The 17,702-nt window shown below is 45.5% G+C and overlaps 1 protein-coding gene across 8 annotated transcripts in view; it reads left to right on the forward strand.

The window, feature by feature from the left end:
• Positions 1-17,702, forward strand: part of LOC137327056 (MICOS complex subunit MIC26-like) — a 38,751-nt gene that overhangs the window by 2,963 nt on the left and 18,086 nt on the right. For all 8 annotated transcript variants that reach the window (XM_067992455.1, XM_067992460.1, XM_067992458.1 and 5 more), the window contains exons 3-4: positions 3,533-3,652; positions 17,128-17,182. In XM_067992455.1, the coding sequence (XP_067848556.1) occupies positions 3,533-3,652; positions 17,128-17,182 (175 nt within the window). The remainder of the gene's footprint in view (positions 1-3,532; positions 3,653-17,127; positions 17,183-17,702) is intronic.

The following is a 17,702-nucleotide window of genomic DNA, read 5'->3' on the forward strand; positions in this document are numbered from 1 at the left end:
AACTGGATGTTTAATTTTTGGACATCAAAGCTTACAGAGGAAAGAGTAGAATTTGAATATCACCCCACCACCTCCCTCAGAAACTTCCCAAAGCACTTACCACTGCAGGGACTAGGGATTCAAATCCCAGATCCAGGCATTCACTAATATATGAGGCCATATTTAGCTTTAAGTTGTGCATCCCCGATTTCCTTCAGTCCACCATTGATGGCCCTGCCTTCAGCTGACTAGGCTCTAATCCCTGGAATTCCCATCCCAAACCTCTCCGCCTCTCCACCTCTCCGTCATCCTTTAAGATGCTCCTTAACACCTACCTCAGTGACCAAGTTGTCTTAATATCTCCTTATGTGGCTCGTGTCAAATTTTGTCTGGTAATGCTACTGTAAAGAGTCTTGGGACGTTTCACTACGCGAAAGGCGCTATATAAATGCAAGTTGTCCCACATAAACCCGATCTGAATAATATCCATTAAGAGAATATTCTGCCAACATCCAGAGCAAAGGGAGTGAATTCCCAGGAAGACCCGCCCACCTTATTGGGAAAGCCCTTTTACAAAAGGCGGCCTTTCCCAAATCTGATACTGGGAGTTGAACTGAACAGTCCGGGACCCTCCTCTGACCCCAAGCACCTATTGATATCAGCTGCTCGCCCTCCCGTTCTCCCAGCCATTGCCTCATGCTCTGTACGGCTGCCCCTTCTTACATGTCCTACACTGAGTGCCCATGCCCTCTCACCCCTCAGCCTTTCCTTCTCCCTCTCACTGCATCCCAACTCCTGGCCACAGCCATCCTCAGCTCGCACCTCAGATGTGCCACCGGAGAATTGCCCAGGTCCCTCCACTCACCAGCCACCTGCGGCATACCAGCCCGGATCCCTCCCCTACCCAGCGCCATTCTTACCCTTTTGTCTCCCAGCCCAGGCATCCCTGCCGTTGTGCCCCGTTCCCTCTCCCTTCAACTGCCTCCTGGCCCTGGCGGAAATTCTGCCCCTTCCAATGCCCTGCTGCCACCAGTACAAAATGTTCCCCTCCCTGCCATTCCCCCCCATACCACCTCCGACCTGAAAGCACGCGAGAGAAAGAGGGAGTAGTGCATAAAGAGAGAGGGGGGGGAAGGAAAAGAGTACAGAGAACCAGAAAAGAACAGACAATTAGAAGAGTAAACAAAAAGAGAACCTGCAACATGGGGAGAGGTCAGATCACCGTCTCCTCCGACTTATGGGAAATCAGCTAGTAATTTCAAAATAATGAATTGAGATATCAGTTATTTTTCTTACCTTCCAACCATGATTACAATTTGCCCATGTGAGAGTCTAATGACAAACCGACTGAATTTATACGCAATGTAACGTTACATTGAAATTAGGTTTACAAAGCGGTGGGAATCCCAGAGAGAATGCTGTCAACTTAAGTCTATACTTCGCTTTGTGATTGGTATTTCTTTCACCATATACATGTCTGTTCGATTCTTGTCCTGCTGATTTCCAAAGCAGGGCATTACAAGGAAATCACAGAGAATGACATGGGCTTGCTAGATACAGTTACTTCAACCCACTCCTTGTTCCACACGAGTTTCGGGTGGGTGGATGAGGGCGGAGGACGCAGTGGGATTAGTTTTGGATTGATACAGGGCTATGGGGAGAGAGTGGGGCAGTGGGATTAGTTTGGGATTGATACAGGGCTATGGGGAGAGAGTGGGGCAGTGGGATTAGTTTGGGATTGATACAGGGCTATGGGGAGAGAGTGGGGCAGTGGGATTAGTTTGGGATTGATACAGGGCTATGGGGAGAGAGTGGGGCAGTGGGATTAGTTTGGGATTGATACAGGGCTATGGGGAGAGAGTGGGGCAGTGGGATTAGTTTGGGATTGATACAGGGCTATGGGGAGAGTGTGGGACAGTGGGATTAGTTTTGGATTGATACAGGGCTATGGGGAGAGAGTGGGGCAGTGGGATTAGTTTGGGATTGATACAGGGCTATGGGGAGAGTGTGGGACAGTGGGATTAGTTTTGGATTGATACAGGGCTATGGGGAGAGAGTGGGGCAGTGGGATTAGTTTGGGATTGATACAGGGCTATGGGGAGAGTGGGGCAGTGACATTAGTTTGGGATTGATCCAGGGCTATGGAGAGAGAGCGGGGTAGCGGGATTAGTTTGGGATTGATACAGGGCTATGGGGAGAGAGCGGGGCAGTGACATTAGTTTGGGATTGATACAGGGCTATGGAGAGAGAGCGGGGTAGCGGGATTAGTTTGGGATTGATACAGGGCTATGGAGAGAGAGCGGGGCAGTGACATTAGTTTGGGATTGATACAGGGCTATGGAGAGAGAGCGGGGTAGCGGGATTAGTTTGGGATTGATACAGGGCTATGGGGAGAGAGTGGGGCAGTGGGATTGGTTTGGGATTGATTACAGGGCTATGGGGAGAGAGTGAGGCAGTGGGATTAGTTTGGGATTGATACAGGGCTATGGGGAGAGAGTGGGGCAGTGGGATTAGTTTGGGATTGATACAGGGCTATGGAGAGAGAGCGGGGCAGTGACATTAGTTTGGGATTGATACAGGGCTATGGAGAGAGAGCGGGGTAGCGGGATTAGTTTGGGATTGATACAGGGCTATGGGGAGAGAGCGGGGCAGTGACATTAGTTTGGGATTGATACAGGGCTATGGAGAGAGAGCGGGGTAGCGGGATTAGTTTGGGATTGATACAGGGCTATGGGGAGAGAGTGGGGCAGTGGGATTGGTTTGGGATTGATTACAGGGCTATGGGGAGAGAGTGAGGCAGTGGGATTAGTTTGGGATTGATACAGGGCTATGGAGAGAGAGCGGGGCAGTGACATTAGTTTGGGATTGATACAGGGCTATGGAGAGAGAGCGGGGTAGCGGGATTAGTTTGGGATTGATACAGGGCTATGGGGAGAGAGCGGGGCAGTGACATTAGTTTGGGATTGATACAGGGCTATGGAGAGAGAGCGGGGTAGCGGGATTAGTTTGGGATTGATACAGGGCTATGGGGAGAGAGTGGGGCAGTGGGATTGGTTTGGGATTGATTACAGGGCTATGGGGAGAGAGTGAGGCAGTGGGATTAGTTTGGGATTGATACAGGTCTATGGGGAGAGAGTGGGGCAGTGGGATTAGTTTTGGATTGATGTGGGGCAATGGGATTAGTTTGGGATTGATACAGGACTATGGGAAGAGAGTGGGGCAGTGGGATTAGTTTGGGATTGAAACAGGGCAATGGGGAGAGAGCGGGGCAGTGGGATTAGTTTGGGATTGAAACAGGGCAATGGGGAGAGAGCGGGGAAGCGGGATTAGTTGGGATTGATCAATCAAGGTGTTGCCACAGACGTGATGGGCCGAATAGTCTCCTGCTGTGCTGTAAACTTCTATCCTGCTGGAAGCATTAATTTACACATATGGTGCTGTTAAAAAGAATGAGTTGCAAGTCTTGTCATGTACATGGTGATTATACAGCCTGTGTGGGTAACCTTCATATGGTCAGCACAGACAGTAACCTTTTTCCTTCCTTGTTTTGCAGTTGTCACTTTATACGACCCCGGTTAAAAATTATCGATTTGAGGAAGAGAAACCAAGCCAGCTGGAAGAGAAAATCTCTGTGCTTCGAAATGTAGCTCGACCGTATACCACCTGGTTCCAGGTAGCGCAAATTCCTTAAACTGTATCTTCTGGGAATGACCTTGAGGTTATTTGATGTCTGTTCTCACCACTCTTATTTCCTGCCCTAGTGGTTTCTTTTGGAGATGAGAATGCCGATTACAGCTGCACTCTGCCAAGAGCATTCATCTCAAGGTCAATTGGGGTGGTGAATGCTACCTGTTTGATGGTGATTTCTTGGGACAGTGGAGAGTTTGATTTAAATCTCTACTATCCAAGGACTAATAGGCTGCCACCAGTAGTCCTTGGAAAGTAATACTATGCTTGGATCCAAGTCCCACCTAATAGGGGGCCACTCCAATTGATGGTTTTCCCAACAGGATGGGGTTCCCATCTGAAGGCTTCCTGAACCCAAGCATTGTAATTCCAAGTGTATACTTCCGAGGATATCATCAGATGTGTGCTTTGAGCACCCTTGACTTGCTTCTCTTTGCAACAGCTGACTATGGCGTGATAAAATGGCTTCAACCGTCCCCTTTGTTGTTCTGCTGATAACCCTCACTGTGAGGGAATGTAACACAAATCCCTTTCTTAAATTAAAGATCAACTCAATTGGACAGAAAGAAATTATGTTGTAGATGATAATTCAAGTCAGGCTGCGAGGAACTCGTTGATTTCTTTCTGTCCAAGCTTGAGACCATCCATTCAGCTGCCTCTGCTCTTTGACCCCTTCCTCCTGCTCACTAAGCCAAACTGCCCCAGTCCCATCCCTAGCCCTGAACCCTAATCTCACTCTAGTCTCTCCGCCATTTCCCTCCAGCCCTTTCTAAGCTCATCTCGCCCATGAGACCCACCTTCTGCTCCCTCATTCGCATTCTCACTAGACTCCTGATCGTCCAGCTTCCAAACATGGTTCCCCATGGTAGCTGAAATGGCTCCCTCTCCTCAAGCACTGTCCCCTCCCTTCAACTCCCTGGGGCAGTGGGATTAGTTTTGGATTGATGTGGGGCAGTGGGTCATCACCCCCTCCTCAAATAACTGCAACCTTTCTCCAACCTCCCTTTCCTCTCCAAGCTCCTTCAGCATGTTGTTCATTTGTGCCTGCATCTCTAGAACTCTCTCAAAAGCAAAATATTGCAGATGCTGGAAATAAAAAATAAAACAGATTCTGAAATAAAAGCGGAAATACTCAGCAAGCCAGGCAGCATCTGTGGAGAAAGAAACAGAGTTAAAGTTTCAGGTCAAAGACCTTTCGTCAGAGCTCTCTATTTGAATTCCTCCTGTCAGGTTTCTGCCCCTGTCACAGCACTGAAATTTCCCTGACCAAAGTCATGAATGACATCCTCTGTGAATGGGATCGACGTGCACTAACCCTCCTCATCCTCCTTTACCTCTCTGTCGTCTTCGACACAGTCAATCACACCATCCTCCTCCACAGCCTCTCCTCCAGTGTGCAGCTCAGTGGAACTGCCCTCGCTTGGCTCCATTCTTACCTATCCGATTGTAGCCAGAGCATCTCCAGAGCAATGGCTTCTTTTCCCACCCCCACACTTACCTCTGGAATCCCCCAAGGATTTATCCTTGACTCATCCTCTTCCTCAACAGGCAAATTGTAATCGAACAATGGGCAGCCTTTAAAAAGATGGTTTGGGTCCAGTCTAGGTACGTTCCCACAATGGGGAAAGGTAGGACAACCAAAGCCAGAGCTCCCTGGATGACGAAAGAGATAGAGAGTAAGATGAAGCAGAAAAAGGCGAGCATATGACAGATGTCAGGTTGATAATACAGTGAGAACCAGGCTGAATATAGAAAGTACAGAGGAGAAGTGAAAAAGGAAATAAGAGGGGTAAAGAGAGAGTATGGGAATAGACTGTGGGCCAACATAAAAGGGAATCCAAAAGTCTTCTATAGGCATATAAATAGCAAATGGATAGGATGAGGAGGGGTGGGACCGATTAGGGACCAAAAACGAGACCTACGCTAGGAGGCAGAGGGCATGGCTGAGGTATTAAATGAGTACTTTGCATCTGTCTTTACCAAGGAACATGATGCTGCCAAAGTCATAGTAAAAGAGGAGGTAGTTGAGATACTGGATGAGCTAAAAATTGATAGAGGGGGTACTAGAAAGGCTGGCTCTACTTGAAGTAGATAGGTCACTCGGTCTGAATGCATCCTAGGTTGCTGAGGGAAGTAAGGGTGGAAATTGCAGAGGTTCTGGCCATAATCCTCCAATCCTCCTTAAATACGGGGGTGGTGCCAGAGGACTGGAGAATTGCAAATGTTATCCTGACATCAGTCGTCGGGAAAATGCTGGAATCCATTGTTAAGGAAGTGGTAACAGGGCACTTAGAAAATCATAATATGATTGGGCAGAGTCAACATGGTTTTATGAAAGGGAAATCATGTTTGACAAATTCATTAGAGTTTTTTGAGGATGTAACTAGCAGGGTAGATAAAGGGAACCAGTGGATGTAATATATTTGTATTTTCAAAGGGCATTCGATAAGGTGCCACATAAGAGGTTGTTACACAAGGTAAGGGCTCATGGGGTTGGGGGTAATATATTAGCATGGATAGAGGATTGGTTAATAGACAGAAAAGAGAGTAGGGATAAACAGGTCATTTTCAGGTTGGCAGGCTGTAACTAGTGGGGTACCACAATGATCGGTACTTGGGCCTCAGCTATTTACAATCTATTTTAATGACTTAGATGAAGGGACCAAGTGTAATGTATCCAAGTTTGCTGATGATACAAAGCTAGGTGGGAAAGTAAGCTGTGAGGAGGACACAAAGAGTCTGCAAAGGGATATAGACAGGTTAAGTGAGTGGGCAAGAAGGTGGCAGATGGAGTATAATGTGGGGAAATGGGAAGTTATTCACTTTGGTAGGAAGAATAGAAAAACAGAATACTGTTTAAATGGTGAGAAACTATTAAATGTTGGTGTTCAGAGAGACTTGGGTGTCCTCGTACAAGAAACACAAAAAGTTAGTATGCAGGTCCAGCAGGCAATTAGGAAAGGAAATGGCATGTTGGCTTTTATTGCAAGGGGGTTGGAGTACAAGAGTAAGGAAGTCTTACTACAATTGTACAGAGCATTGGTGAGACCACACCTGGGGTACTATGTACAGTTTTCGTCTCCTTATCTAAGGAAGGATATACTTGCCTTGGAAGCCAACGAAGGTTCACTAGATTAATTTGTGGGGTGAGAGGGTTGTCCTATGAGGAGAGATTGAGTAGAATGGGCCTATACTCTCTGGAATTTAGAAGAATGAGAGGTGATCTCATTGAAACATATAAGATTATGAAGGGGCTTGACAGGGTAGATGCTGATAGATTATTTCCCCTGTCTGGAGAGTCTAGAACTAGGGGGCATAGTTGCAGGATAAGGGGCCGGCCATTTAAGACTGAGATGAGGAGGAATTTCTTCACTCAGTGTTGTGAATCTTTGGAATTCTCTACCCCAGAAGGCTATGGATGCTGAGTCATTGAATATATTCAAGGCTGAGAGAGATAGATTTTTGGACTCTAGGGGAATCAAGGGATATGGGGATTGGGCAGGAAAGTGGAGTTGAGGTCGATCATCAGCCATGATCTGATTGAATGGCAGAGCAGGCTCGAGGGGCTATGTGGCCTACTCCTGCTCTTATTTTTTATGTTCTTCTGTTACACCCTTGTTCAAAAAAGGGTGTAAGGATAAACCCGGCAACTACAGGCCAGTCAGTTTAACCTCGGTGGTGGGAAAGCTTTGAGAAACCATAATCCGGGGCAAAATTAATAGTCACTTGGACAAGTGTTGATCAATAAAGGAAAGCCAGCACAGATTTGTTAAAGGCAAATCATGTTTAACAAACAAATCCCAAATCTAGAGACTCCTGGATGTCAAGGAGCATACAGGGTAGGACAAGGCAAAAAAGGGAAGCTTAGGTCAGATACCGAGAGCTCAATACTGCAGAATGCCTAGAGGAGTATAGAAAGTGCAGGGGTGAAATTAAAAAGGAAATTAAGAAAGCAAAGATAGGGCATGAAAAAATACTGGCAAGGAAAATCAAGGAAAACCCAAAGATGTTTTATAAATACATAAAGAGCAAGAGGATGACTAGGGGAAAGAGTCGGCCTATTAGAGACCAAAAAGGTAACCTGTGTGTGAAGGCTGAAGATGTGGGTATGGTTCTTAATGAATACTTTGCATCTGTCTTCACAAAAGAGGGGGACGATGCAGAGATTGTTAAGGAGGAGGGGTGTGAAATATTGGATGGGATAAACATAGTGAGGGAGGAAATATTAAAGGGTTTAGCATCTTTGAAAGTAGATAAACCGCAAAGCCCGGATGAAATGTATCCCAGGCTGTTAAGAGAAGCAAGGGAAGAAATAGCAGAGGCTCTGACCATCATTTTCCAATCCTCCCTGGCGACAGGCATGGTGCTGGAGGATTGGAGGACTGCTAACGTTGTACCGTTGTTTAAAAAGGGAGAAAGGGATAGACCGAGTAATTACAGGCCAGTCAGCCTAACCTCGGTGGTGAGCAAATTACTGGAATCAATTCTGAGGAACAGTATTAATCATCATTTCGAAAGGTACGGGTTAATCAAGGACATTCAGCAGGATTTGTTAAGGGAAGGTCGTGTCTGACTAACTTGATCGAAATTTTTGAGGAGGTAACAAGGAAGGTTGATGAGGGTAACGCGTTTGATGTAGTGTACATGGATTTTAGCAAGGCTTTTACCAAGGTCCGACATGGCAGACTGGTCAGAAAAGTAAAGGTCCGTAGGATCCAAGGGAATGTGGCCAGTTGGAACCAAAATTGGCTCAGTGGTAGGAAGCAAAGGGTAATGGTCGACGGGTGTTTTTGTGACTGGAAGGCTATTTCCAGTGGGGTTCCACAGGGCTCAGTACTAGATCCCTTGCTTTTTGTGGTATATATCAGTGATTTAGACTTGAATGTAGGGGGCATGATCAAGAAGTTTGCAGATGATACAAAAATTGGCCATGTGGTTGATAGTGAGGAGGAAAGCTGTAGACTGCAGGAAGATATCAATGGACTGGTCAGGTGGGCAGAAAAGTGGCAAATGGAATTCAATCCGGAGAAGTGTGAGGTAATGCATTTGGGGAGGGCAAACAAGGCAAGGGAGTACACAATAAATGGGAGGATACTGAGAGGTGTAGAGGAACAGAGGGACCTTGGAGTGCATGTCCACAGATCCCTGAAGGTAGCAGGACACATAGATATGGTGGTTAAGAAGGCATATGGAATACTTTCCTTTATTAGCCGAGGCATAGAATATAAGAGCAAGGAGGTTATGCTAGAACTGTATAAAACACTAGTTAGGTCACAGCTTGAGTACTGCGTACAGTTCTGGTCACCACATTACAGAAAAGATGTGATTGCACTAGAGGATACAGAGGAGATTTACAAGGATGTTGCCAGGACTGGAGAATTTTAGCTATGAGGAAAGATTGGATAGTTGGGGTTGTTTACTTTGGAACAGAGGAGGCTGCGGGGAGATTTAATTGAGGTGTATAAAATTATGAGGGGCCTAGATAGAGTGGATAGGGAGGACCTATTTCCCTTAGCAGAAGGGTCAGTGACCAGGGGGCATAGATTTAAAGTGATTGGTAGAAGGATTAGAGGGGAGCTGAGGAGTAATTTTTTCACCCAGAGAGTGATGGGGTCTGGAACTCACTGCCTGAAAGGGTGGTAGAGGCAGAAACCCTCATCGCATTTAAAAAGTACTTGGATATGCACTTGAAGTGCTGTAACCCAACAGCTGGAAAGTGGGATTAGGCTGGATAGCTCTTTTTTGGCCGGCACAGGCACATTGGGCCGAATGGCCTCCCTTTGTGCTGTAAATTTCTATGCTTCTATCTTGATTGGGTTTTTTAATGAAGTAACAGAGAGGGTTGATGAGGGCAATGCAGTTGATTGGTGTATATGGACTTCCAAAAGGCGTTTGATAAAGTGCCGCACGGTAGGCTTATCATCAAGATTGCGGCCCATGGAATAAAGGGGCAGTGGCAACATGGATACAGAATTGGATAAGTGACAGGAATCAGAGAGTAGTGGTGAACGGTTGTTTTTCGGACTGGAGGAAGGTGTACAGTGGTGTTCTCCAGGGATCGATACTAGGACTACTGCTTTTTTTGATATATATTAATAACTTGGACTTGGGTGTACAGGGCACAATTTCAAAATTTGCAGATGACACAAAACTTGGAAGTGTAGTGAACAGTGAGGAGGATAGTGATAGACTTCAAGAGGATATAGACAGGCTGGTGGAATGGGCGGACACATGGCAGATGAAATTTAACGCAGAGAAGTGCGAAGTGACACATTTTGGCACGGAGAATGAGGAGAGGCAATATTAACTGAAGGGTACAATTCTAAAGGGGGTGCAGGAACAGAGAGAACTCGGAGTGTATGTACACAAATCTGTGAAGGTGACCAGACAGGTTGAGAAAGCGGATAAGAAATCATACAGGATCCTGGGCCTTATAAATAGAGGCATGGAGTTCAAAAGCAAGGAAATTATGTTGAAACTTTATAAAACACTGGTTCGGCCACAACTGGAGTATTGTGTTCAATTCTGAGCACCGCACTTTAGGAAGGATCTGAAGGCCTTAGAGAGGGTACAGAAAAGTTTGACTCGAATGGTTCCAGGGATGAGGGACTTCAGTTACTTGGATAGACTGGAGAAGCTGGGGTTGTTCTTCTTAGAGCAGAGAAGGTTGAGAGGAGATTTGATAGAAGTGTTCAAAATCATGAAGGGTTTAGATAAAGTAAGTAAAGAGAAACTGTTCCAATTGGCGGAAGGGTCGAGAACCAGAGGACACAGGCTTAAGGTGATTGGCAAAAGAACCAAAGACGACATGAGGAAAAACTTTTTTACACAGCAAGTAGTTATGATCTGGAATGCACTGCCTGAAAGCAGATTCAATTGTGGCTTTCAAAAAGGAATTGGATAAATACTTGAAGGGAAACAATTTGTTGGGCTACAGGGAAAGGGCGGGGGAATGGGACTAACTGGATTGCTCTTACAAAAATGGCCTCCTTCTGTGTTGTAACCATTCTATAATTCCATCTTCAAGTTGCCCTTTGTTGACATCGTCTTCAGACATGGGGTCTGCTTCCACATGTACGCTGACAACACCCAGCTCAACATCTACACCAGCTCGACATCTGCACCACCTCTCTGGACCTCCCACTGCCTCTGTGTAGTTTGACTGCTGGTCTAACTTCCTCTCGATAAGCATTGGGAAGACTGAAGCCATCATCTTCGTCCCATGGCACAAAACCTGTACCCTCTCCCCCGACTCCATCCCCCTCCCTGGCCACTGTCTCAAGCTGAACGAGACTGTTTGCAACCTTGGCGTCCTACTTGACCCTGAGCTGATGTTCCGACCCCATAACCTCTCCGTCACCTACTTCCACCTCAATTACATCGCCCGTCTCCGCCCCTGCCTCAGCTCATCTGCTGCTGAAACCCTCATCCATGCCTTTGTTACCTCCAGACCCCACTATTCCAATGCTCTCCTGGCCGGCCTCCCATCTTCCACCCTCATAAACTTGAGCTCATTCTAAACACTGCTGCCTGTATTCTAACTCGTACCAAATCCCGTGTTGCCTGAGTAAGGGCTATCTGGATGCAGCTGGAAAGGAATTTGGAAAGGGAGGAGGAAGATCCAGTTGTCGTGGTCTATGTCGGGACCAATGACATGGAAGAAAATGGAGGAGGTCCTGCTGAGGGAGTATCAGGAATGAGGACCTAAATTAAAAAGCAGGACCTCAAGGGTGGTAATCTCAGGATTACTACCCAAACCATGTGCTAATTGACATAGGGACAAACAGATGAGGAAGATGAACGTGTGGCTAAAGGAGTGGTGTGGGATGGAGGGGTTCCATTTCATGGGACACTGGCACCACTACTGGGACAGGAGGGAGCTGTACCATTGGATCGGCTGCTCCTGAATCGGGCTAAGACCAGTGTCCTAGCGGAAAGGATACTTAGTTGAAAGTCCTACTGACCACCCTAATAAATTGGGGGTGGGCTCAGTCAGAAACAATAGTAAAAATGATAGTTTAAAAATGAGAAAAAGGGATAAGAGCAGAGTTCAGGTCACAAACAGTGATATTAATACTCCAGGTGAAGGGAATACTAAAATAACTAAAGTAGTTACAGCAGGAGTGACAAATAAGAAATGTGGTAAGTTAAACGGTGTGAGAAAGACAGCATCAGGGCAGAAGGACAGGTTAGGGTCTCTTGCCCAAATAAGAGTTTTATATACTAATACACAGAGTATAAAAATAAATTCAGTGCATTAGAGGCTCAAATACAGCTTAGAGGGTATGACATGGTGGCCATTACTGACTGCAAGCTGGTCATAATTGGGAGTTAAATATTCCAGGTTATATGGTCTTTAGAAAGGATAGGGAAACTGGAAAAGGAGGAGGGGCAGCCTTATTGATTAAAGATACTATTACAACATTAATAGGAGCGGATATAGGTAAGGGAAAGCAATCAGCGGATACTCTCTGGTTAGAATTGAGGAATAAGAGAGGACTTAAAACTGTAATGGGAGTTGTCCATAGGCCTCCTGATAGCAGCAGTGAAGTGGCAGAATGTATTAATTCAGAGATTAGAAAGGCTTGTAGCAAAAGCAGAGTTGTTTTAATGGGAGACTTTAATTTTCATATAGATTGGGAAGAGCAGAGTAACTCAAGTCAGAAAGGTAGTGATTTTTTTCAGTACATTCAAGATAGTTTTTTGGAGCAATATGTTCTAGAACCATCAAGGGGGCAGACCATACTAGATTTAGTAATGAGTAATGAGCCAGACTTACTTAATAATCTAACAGTAAGGGAACATTTATCTAACAGTGATCATAATATGATCGAATTCAATGTTAGGTTTGAAAAGGAGAAACTTAACACAGTTACTAAGATTCTTACCTTAACAGGATGAGACAGAGACTGACTGACGACAGCAAACTGGTCAAAACTGTTAACGAGTAAAACTACAGACGAACAGTGGGAGGTGTTCAAAAAATAATTTAGCTTAATACAGGACCAATATATACCCCTAAGGGGCAAGAGCTCTACTTAACAAATAAAACAGCCATGGTCAACAGAAGAGGTGAGAGATAACATAAAACTAAAGAAAAGAGCATTCAAAAGTACAAAGAATAGTGTAGATGCAGGGGACTGGGAGAGAGATATAAAGAACAACAAAGGAAGACAAAAAAAACAGTAAGAGCTGCAAAAAGGGAATATGAAAAGAAACTTGAGGGATATCAAGATTATATTAGAAGATAAATGGGCCCTTTACAAACGGGTACAGGTAATATTGCAAATGAAAATAAGGAAATGGCAGACTTGGATATATGTCTCTATATTGTGTTATCTAAGTCATTAACAAATATAGTGAATAGTTGTTGACTTGTTGAATAATTACTTTGTGTCAGTCTTCACAGTAGAGGAAGAGGATAACATACCTGATATTCCAGGAAAACTAATAATGAATCAAAGACTGGAAACTCAGTAAAGTTAATGTAAGCAAGAAAACAGTAATAGAAAAAATAATGGCACCAAAGACTGACAAATCCCCAGGACATGATGTTTCCACCACAGGAAATAGGTGAGGAAATTGCAGATGTTTTAGTATAATCTTCCAAAGCTCTCTCGATTCAGGAATTGTCCCTTTAGATTGGAAAATTGCAAATGTAACTCCATTATTTAAGAAAGGTGAGAGAGAAAAAATATAGACCTCTTAGTCTAACATCTGTTGGGAGGTCATTGGAATCTATAATTAGGGAAAGAGTGACTGAGCACTGAGAGAAATGTGAGCTGATTTGTAAAGGGTGGATCATGTCCAACGAACCTAATTGAATTTTTTGAGGAAATAACTAAAGTAGTAGACAGGGAATGTCTATGGATGTTGTTTATATGGACTTCCAGAAGGCATTCGATAAGGTCCCTCATTAGCTAAAATTAAAGCTCATGGAATCGAAGGCAAATTATTGACCTGGTTAGGAGGTTGGTTAGGTGGTAGAAGGCAGAGAGTAGGGATAATGGGTATGTACTTGAATTGGAAGGAAGTGACTAGTGGTATCCCACAAGGATCTGTGCTGGGGCCTCAACTATTCACTATATTAATAACTTAGATAATGCAATAGAGAGCCATATATCCAAGTTTGCCAGTGACACAAAGATTGGTGGTATAGTAAGTAGTGCAGACGGGAGCATAAAATTACAGGGAGACATGGATAGATTAAGTGATTGGGCAAAACTGTGGCTGATGGATTTCAATGCAGATAAGTGAGAGGTCATCCATTATGGACCAAAAAAGGATTGATCTGAGTATTTTTAAAATGGTGAAAAGCTCAAAACAGTGGAGGTCCAAAGAGAGTTAGGGGTCCGTGTATACAGATCACTAAATGTAGTAGTCAGTTGCAGAAAATAATCAAAAAGACTAATGAAATGTTAGCCTTTATAACTAGAGGGCTAGACTATAATGGGGAGGGAGTTTTGCTACAGCTATTCAATGCCCTGGTTAGACCACATCTGGAGCACTGTATACAGTTCTGGGCACTGCACATTAGAAAGGATATACTGGCCTTGGAAGGAGTGCAGCGCAGATTCACCAGAATGTTACCAGGGCTCTAAGGGTTAGATTATGAGGAGAGATTACATAAACTAGGCTTGTATTCCCTGGAATATAGAATGTTACGGGGTGATTTGATTGAGGTTTTTAGGATTTTGAAAGGAATTGATAGGGTAGACCGAGAGAAACTTTTTCCGCTGGTGGGGGAGTCTAGGACAAGGGGACATAACATTAAAATCAGAACCAGGCCATTCGGGAGAGAAGTTAGGAAACACTTCTTCACACAAAGGGTGGTAGATGCTATCTCAATTAATAACTTTAAATCTGAGATCGATAGATTTTTGCTAGCCACGGGTGCTAAGGGATATGGAGCCAAGGTGGGTAAATGGATATAGGTCAGCTATGATCTCATTGAATGTCCGAACAGGCTCGAGGGGCTGAATGTCCTACTCCTGTTCCTAGGTTCCACCTGTCTAATGCCACTCTCTGCTCACCCCTGTGCTCGCTGGCCTACATTGGCTCCTGCTCCTCTAATGCTTCCAATTTATAATTCTCATCCTCTTGTTTAAATCACTCCACGGTCTCGCCTCTCCCTATGTCTGTAACCTCCTCCAGCCCTGCAACCCTGCCCCTCTCCTCCGTACTGTCTGTTCCTTTGACTCTGGACTCTTGTGCATTCCTCGTCTCTCCACCCCACCAATGGAATTCCCTCCCCAATCCCTTCTGACCCTCTCCACTTCCCTCTCCTCCTTTAACACCTACCTTAGAACCCACCTCTTTGACCAAGCTTTTGGTCACCCCTTCTAATATTTCCTTGTGTGGCTTGGGTTCAATTTATTTTTCTTACCCCTCTGTGAAGCACCGTGGGCCATTTTGTTTGCTGGGTTAAGGAAGTAAGTTGATGCTGTTGTTGTTGTATTGATAGAAAAGGGATACTGTCCTGGAAAATTCCTTTAAAAGAGGATGATAACTAGCAATGCTTCGCTAAGAAGCTATACTAACCAGGAAAGCTCCTTTAAAAAGGGGCCGTCATATTGCGGGGTTTCTGACAATACCACCCGGGGGGAGGAATCTGGTGTAGTACGTGTTAAAAATGTTACTATTAAGTTAAACTGAGCTCTCGAGATTAAACTCAGAGGACAGTAGGGCTAGGAGTTATGGATTAGCATTGAGACGTGGGGGTAAATTTTAATCCCCAAGAACGGGTGGGTTGGGGGCGGGTGGGCAATGAAAATGCTAAGTTTTCGGAGCAGGACTGTATCCTGGCTCCAACTCGCCTACTTCTGGGTCTAACCCGGGCAGGTTTGTCTGCATGTGGAGAGCAGACACCAGGAAGTCCTGCCCCCACTAAAACCCGGGGGGCCGATACTTAAAAGGGCAATGTACCTCATTGAGATACTTGAGGTACTTAATATTTTGTGTATTGGACAATTAAAACAAATTTAACCCTACCTGTTCATGTCAGGTGAAAGCAGGCGGGAAGGGCCTTTATTGCACTGCTGGTGGGCCCAGAGGAGCAGGAGTGCTTCATCCAGGCCCAACAAGCTCACCTGGACGACAGGACCCCGGCGATCGGCTGCTTCCCCCCCCAGATCCCTAATGCTGTCTGACCCCCCCGATGTCGTCCATGACCCCCCCCACTTCCCCCCCACCTCCGATTTTTTTCCAAGCCCGATGATCTCTCCCCCTCTCTTATCTCCCCCCCCCTCCCCCCCGATGTGCAGCTCCATTCACTGCCGATGGGCAGTCTGTCTGTCAATCAGGCTGACTGCCAGGCGAAACCCGGAAGTGCCATTGATGACCCTCATTAAGGGTCGCGATCGCAGATCACGTCCCGCCCACTTACCTTTCAGGTTTCGCACCCGGAAGTCCCCCCATTTCCCCCTCCCCGCCCCTGCTCCATTCTGGCTGGAAGTTAAAATTTACCCCAGGGTATCTGAACCAGCATGCTTCAAGGAAATGAAAGTTAGTTTGGACATTTCAGTGATTGTCCACACCTATTCTGGTTGAGCTCAGCATGGTTAGTTGCTGGGGTAATCTGATCAGATCTACTCCCTGCCAGCAGAATGAACAAAAAGGAGAGAAACCCCCCCCTGGCCCCCCTCACCCGACATGTTCACGGTCAGACTTTCAAAAACCGAAGCTTCTCGGTGGCATTGGTCAGTCAGTTGCAATAAAGACAAAAGTTATTTTGCATGAGTCAGGCCAGGTGACCCACTGATGTGGGGAGGCGTAGCATTTTCAATGTTTTTGTATTACTACACAGAATTACATAGATTTTACAGCACAGAAACAGGCCATTCCACCCGACAGGTCTGTGCCGGTGTTTATGCTCCACACGAGCCTCCTCCCACCCTGCTTCATCTAACCCTATCAGCATAACCTCCTATTCAAAGACAGATTGTACTGATTAACTTAAGTGAGTCCAAACTGTTACTCTGTATGTTCACTCTCTGTGAACTAAAATAGCTCAATGAATTGTATCTGACCTCGCCTTACCAAGTATCTGCTCAGTCCACCTGCAGAAAGATCGGCAAGCACATGCGAGGGCTCGTGTGAGTTTACAAAATCTGCTCTGTGGGTCAAGGGGAGCGAATTGTTACATCCCCTGCGATACGCTAAGTACATATTGGGCAGTGCGAATCAGCTCCGGAACATAAGGGACATGGGACCCATTTACGGGAGCAACGTATCTTCTCAGTAATGCCACTGAACTTGAGAATATATCTACAGCAGACCCAAGTTTGTAACAGGGATACTCCTCGAGAACACTCCTTTAAAAAGAAATACTAACGGAGAACAATCCTCAAAGTGCGGCCTTTCCTTCTAGGTGAGGTTGAGGTTCCAGAAGGTAATTGTGGACTTTGAAGTCCTCATTTAATACAGATTTTACTTTCCTTATTTCCAATTGTTTTCTTCTAGGGTGTTTATATGACTGTGAAGCCTAAAATAGAAAAGACTGTACAGCTTGGAAAAGGTAAGAATCTCTCGGAGTTCTGTAGAAGTTCACGATTGCACTTCGCACAAGTTCACACTCTGGACCCAATCAATCACACTCTGGACCCAATCAATCACACTCTGGACCCAATCAATCACACTCTGGACCCAATCAATCACACTCTGGACCCAATCAATCACACTCTGGACCCAATCAATCACACTCTGGACCCAATCAATCACACTCTGGACCCAATCAATCACACTCTGGACCCAATCAATCACACTCTGGACCCAATCAATCACACTCTGGACCCAATCAATCACACTCTGGACCCAATCAATCACACTCTGGACCCAATCAATCACACTCTGGACCCAATCAATCACACTCTGGACCCAATCAATCACACTCTGGACCCAATCAATCACACTCTGGACCCAATCAATCACACTCTGGACCCAATCAATCACACTCTGGACCCAATCAATCACACTCTGTATCCCTGTGCACTCCTATCTACCCCTCAGTACAGAGCTGTGCATTGAGCCCATATTGG

The sequence above is a fragment of the Heptranchias perlo genome, chromosome 11 (assembly GCF_035084215.1).
Source record: "Heptranchias perlo isolate sHepPer1 chromosome 11, sHepPer1.hap1, whole genome shotgun sequence".
Lineage (NCBI taxonomy): Eukaryota > Metazoa > Chordata > Chondrichthyes > Hexanchiformes > Hexanchidae > Heptranchias > Heptranchias perlo.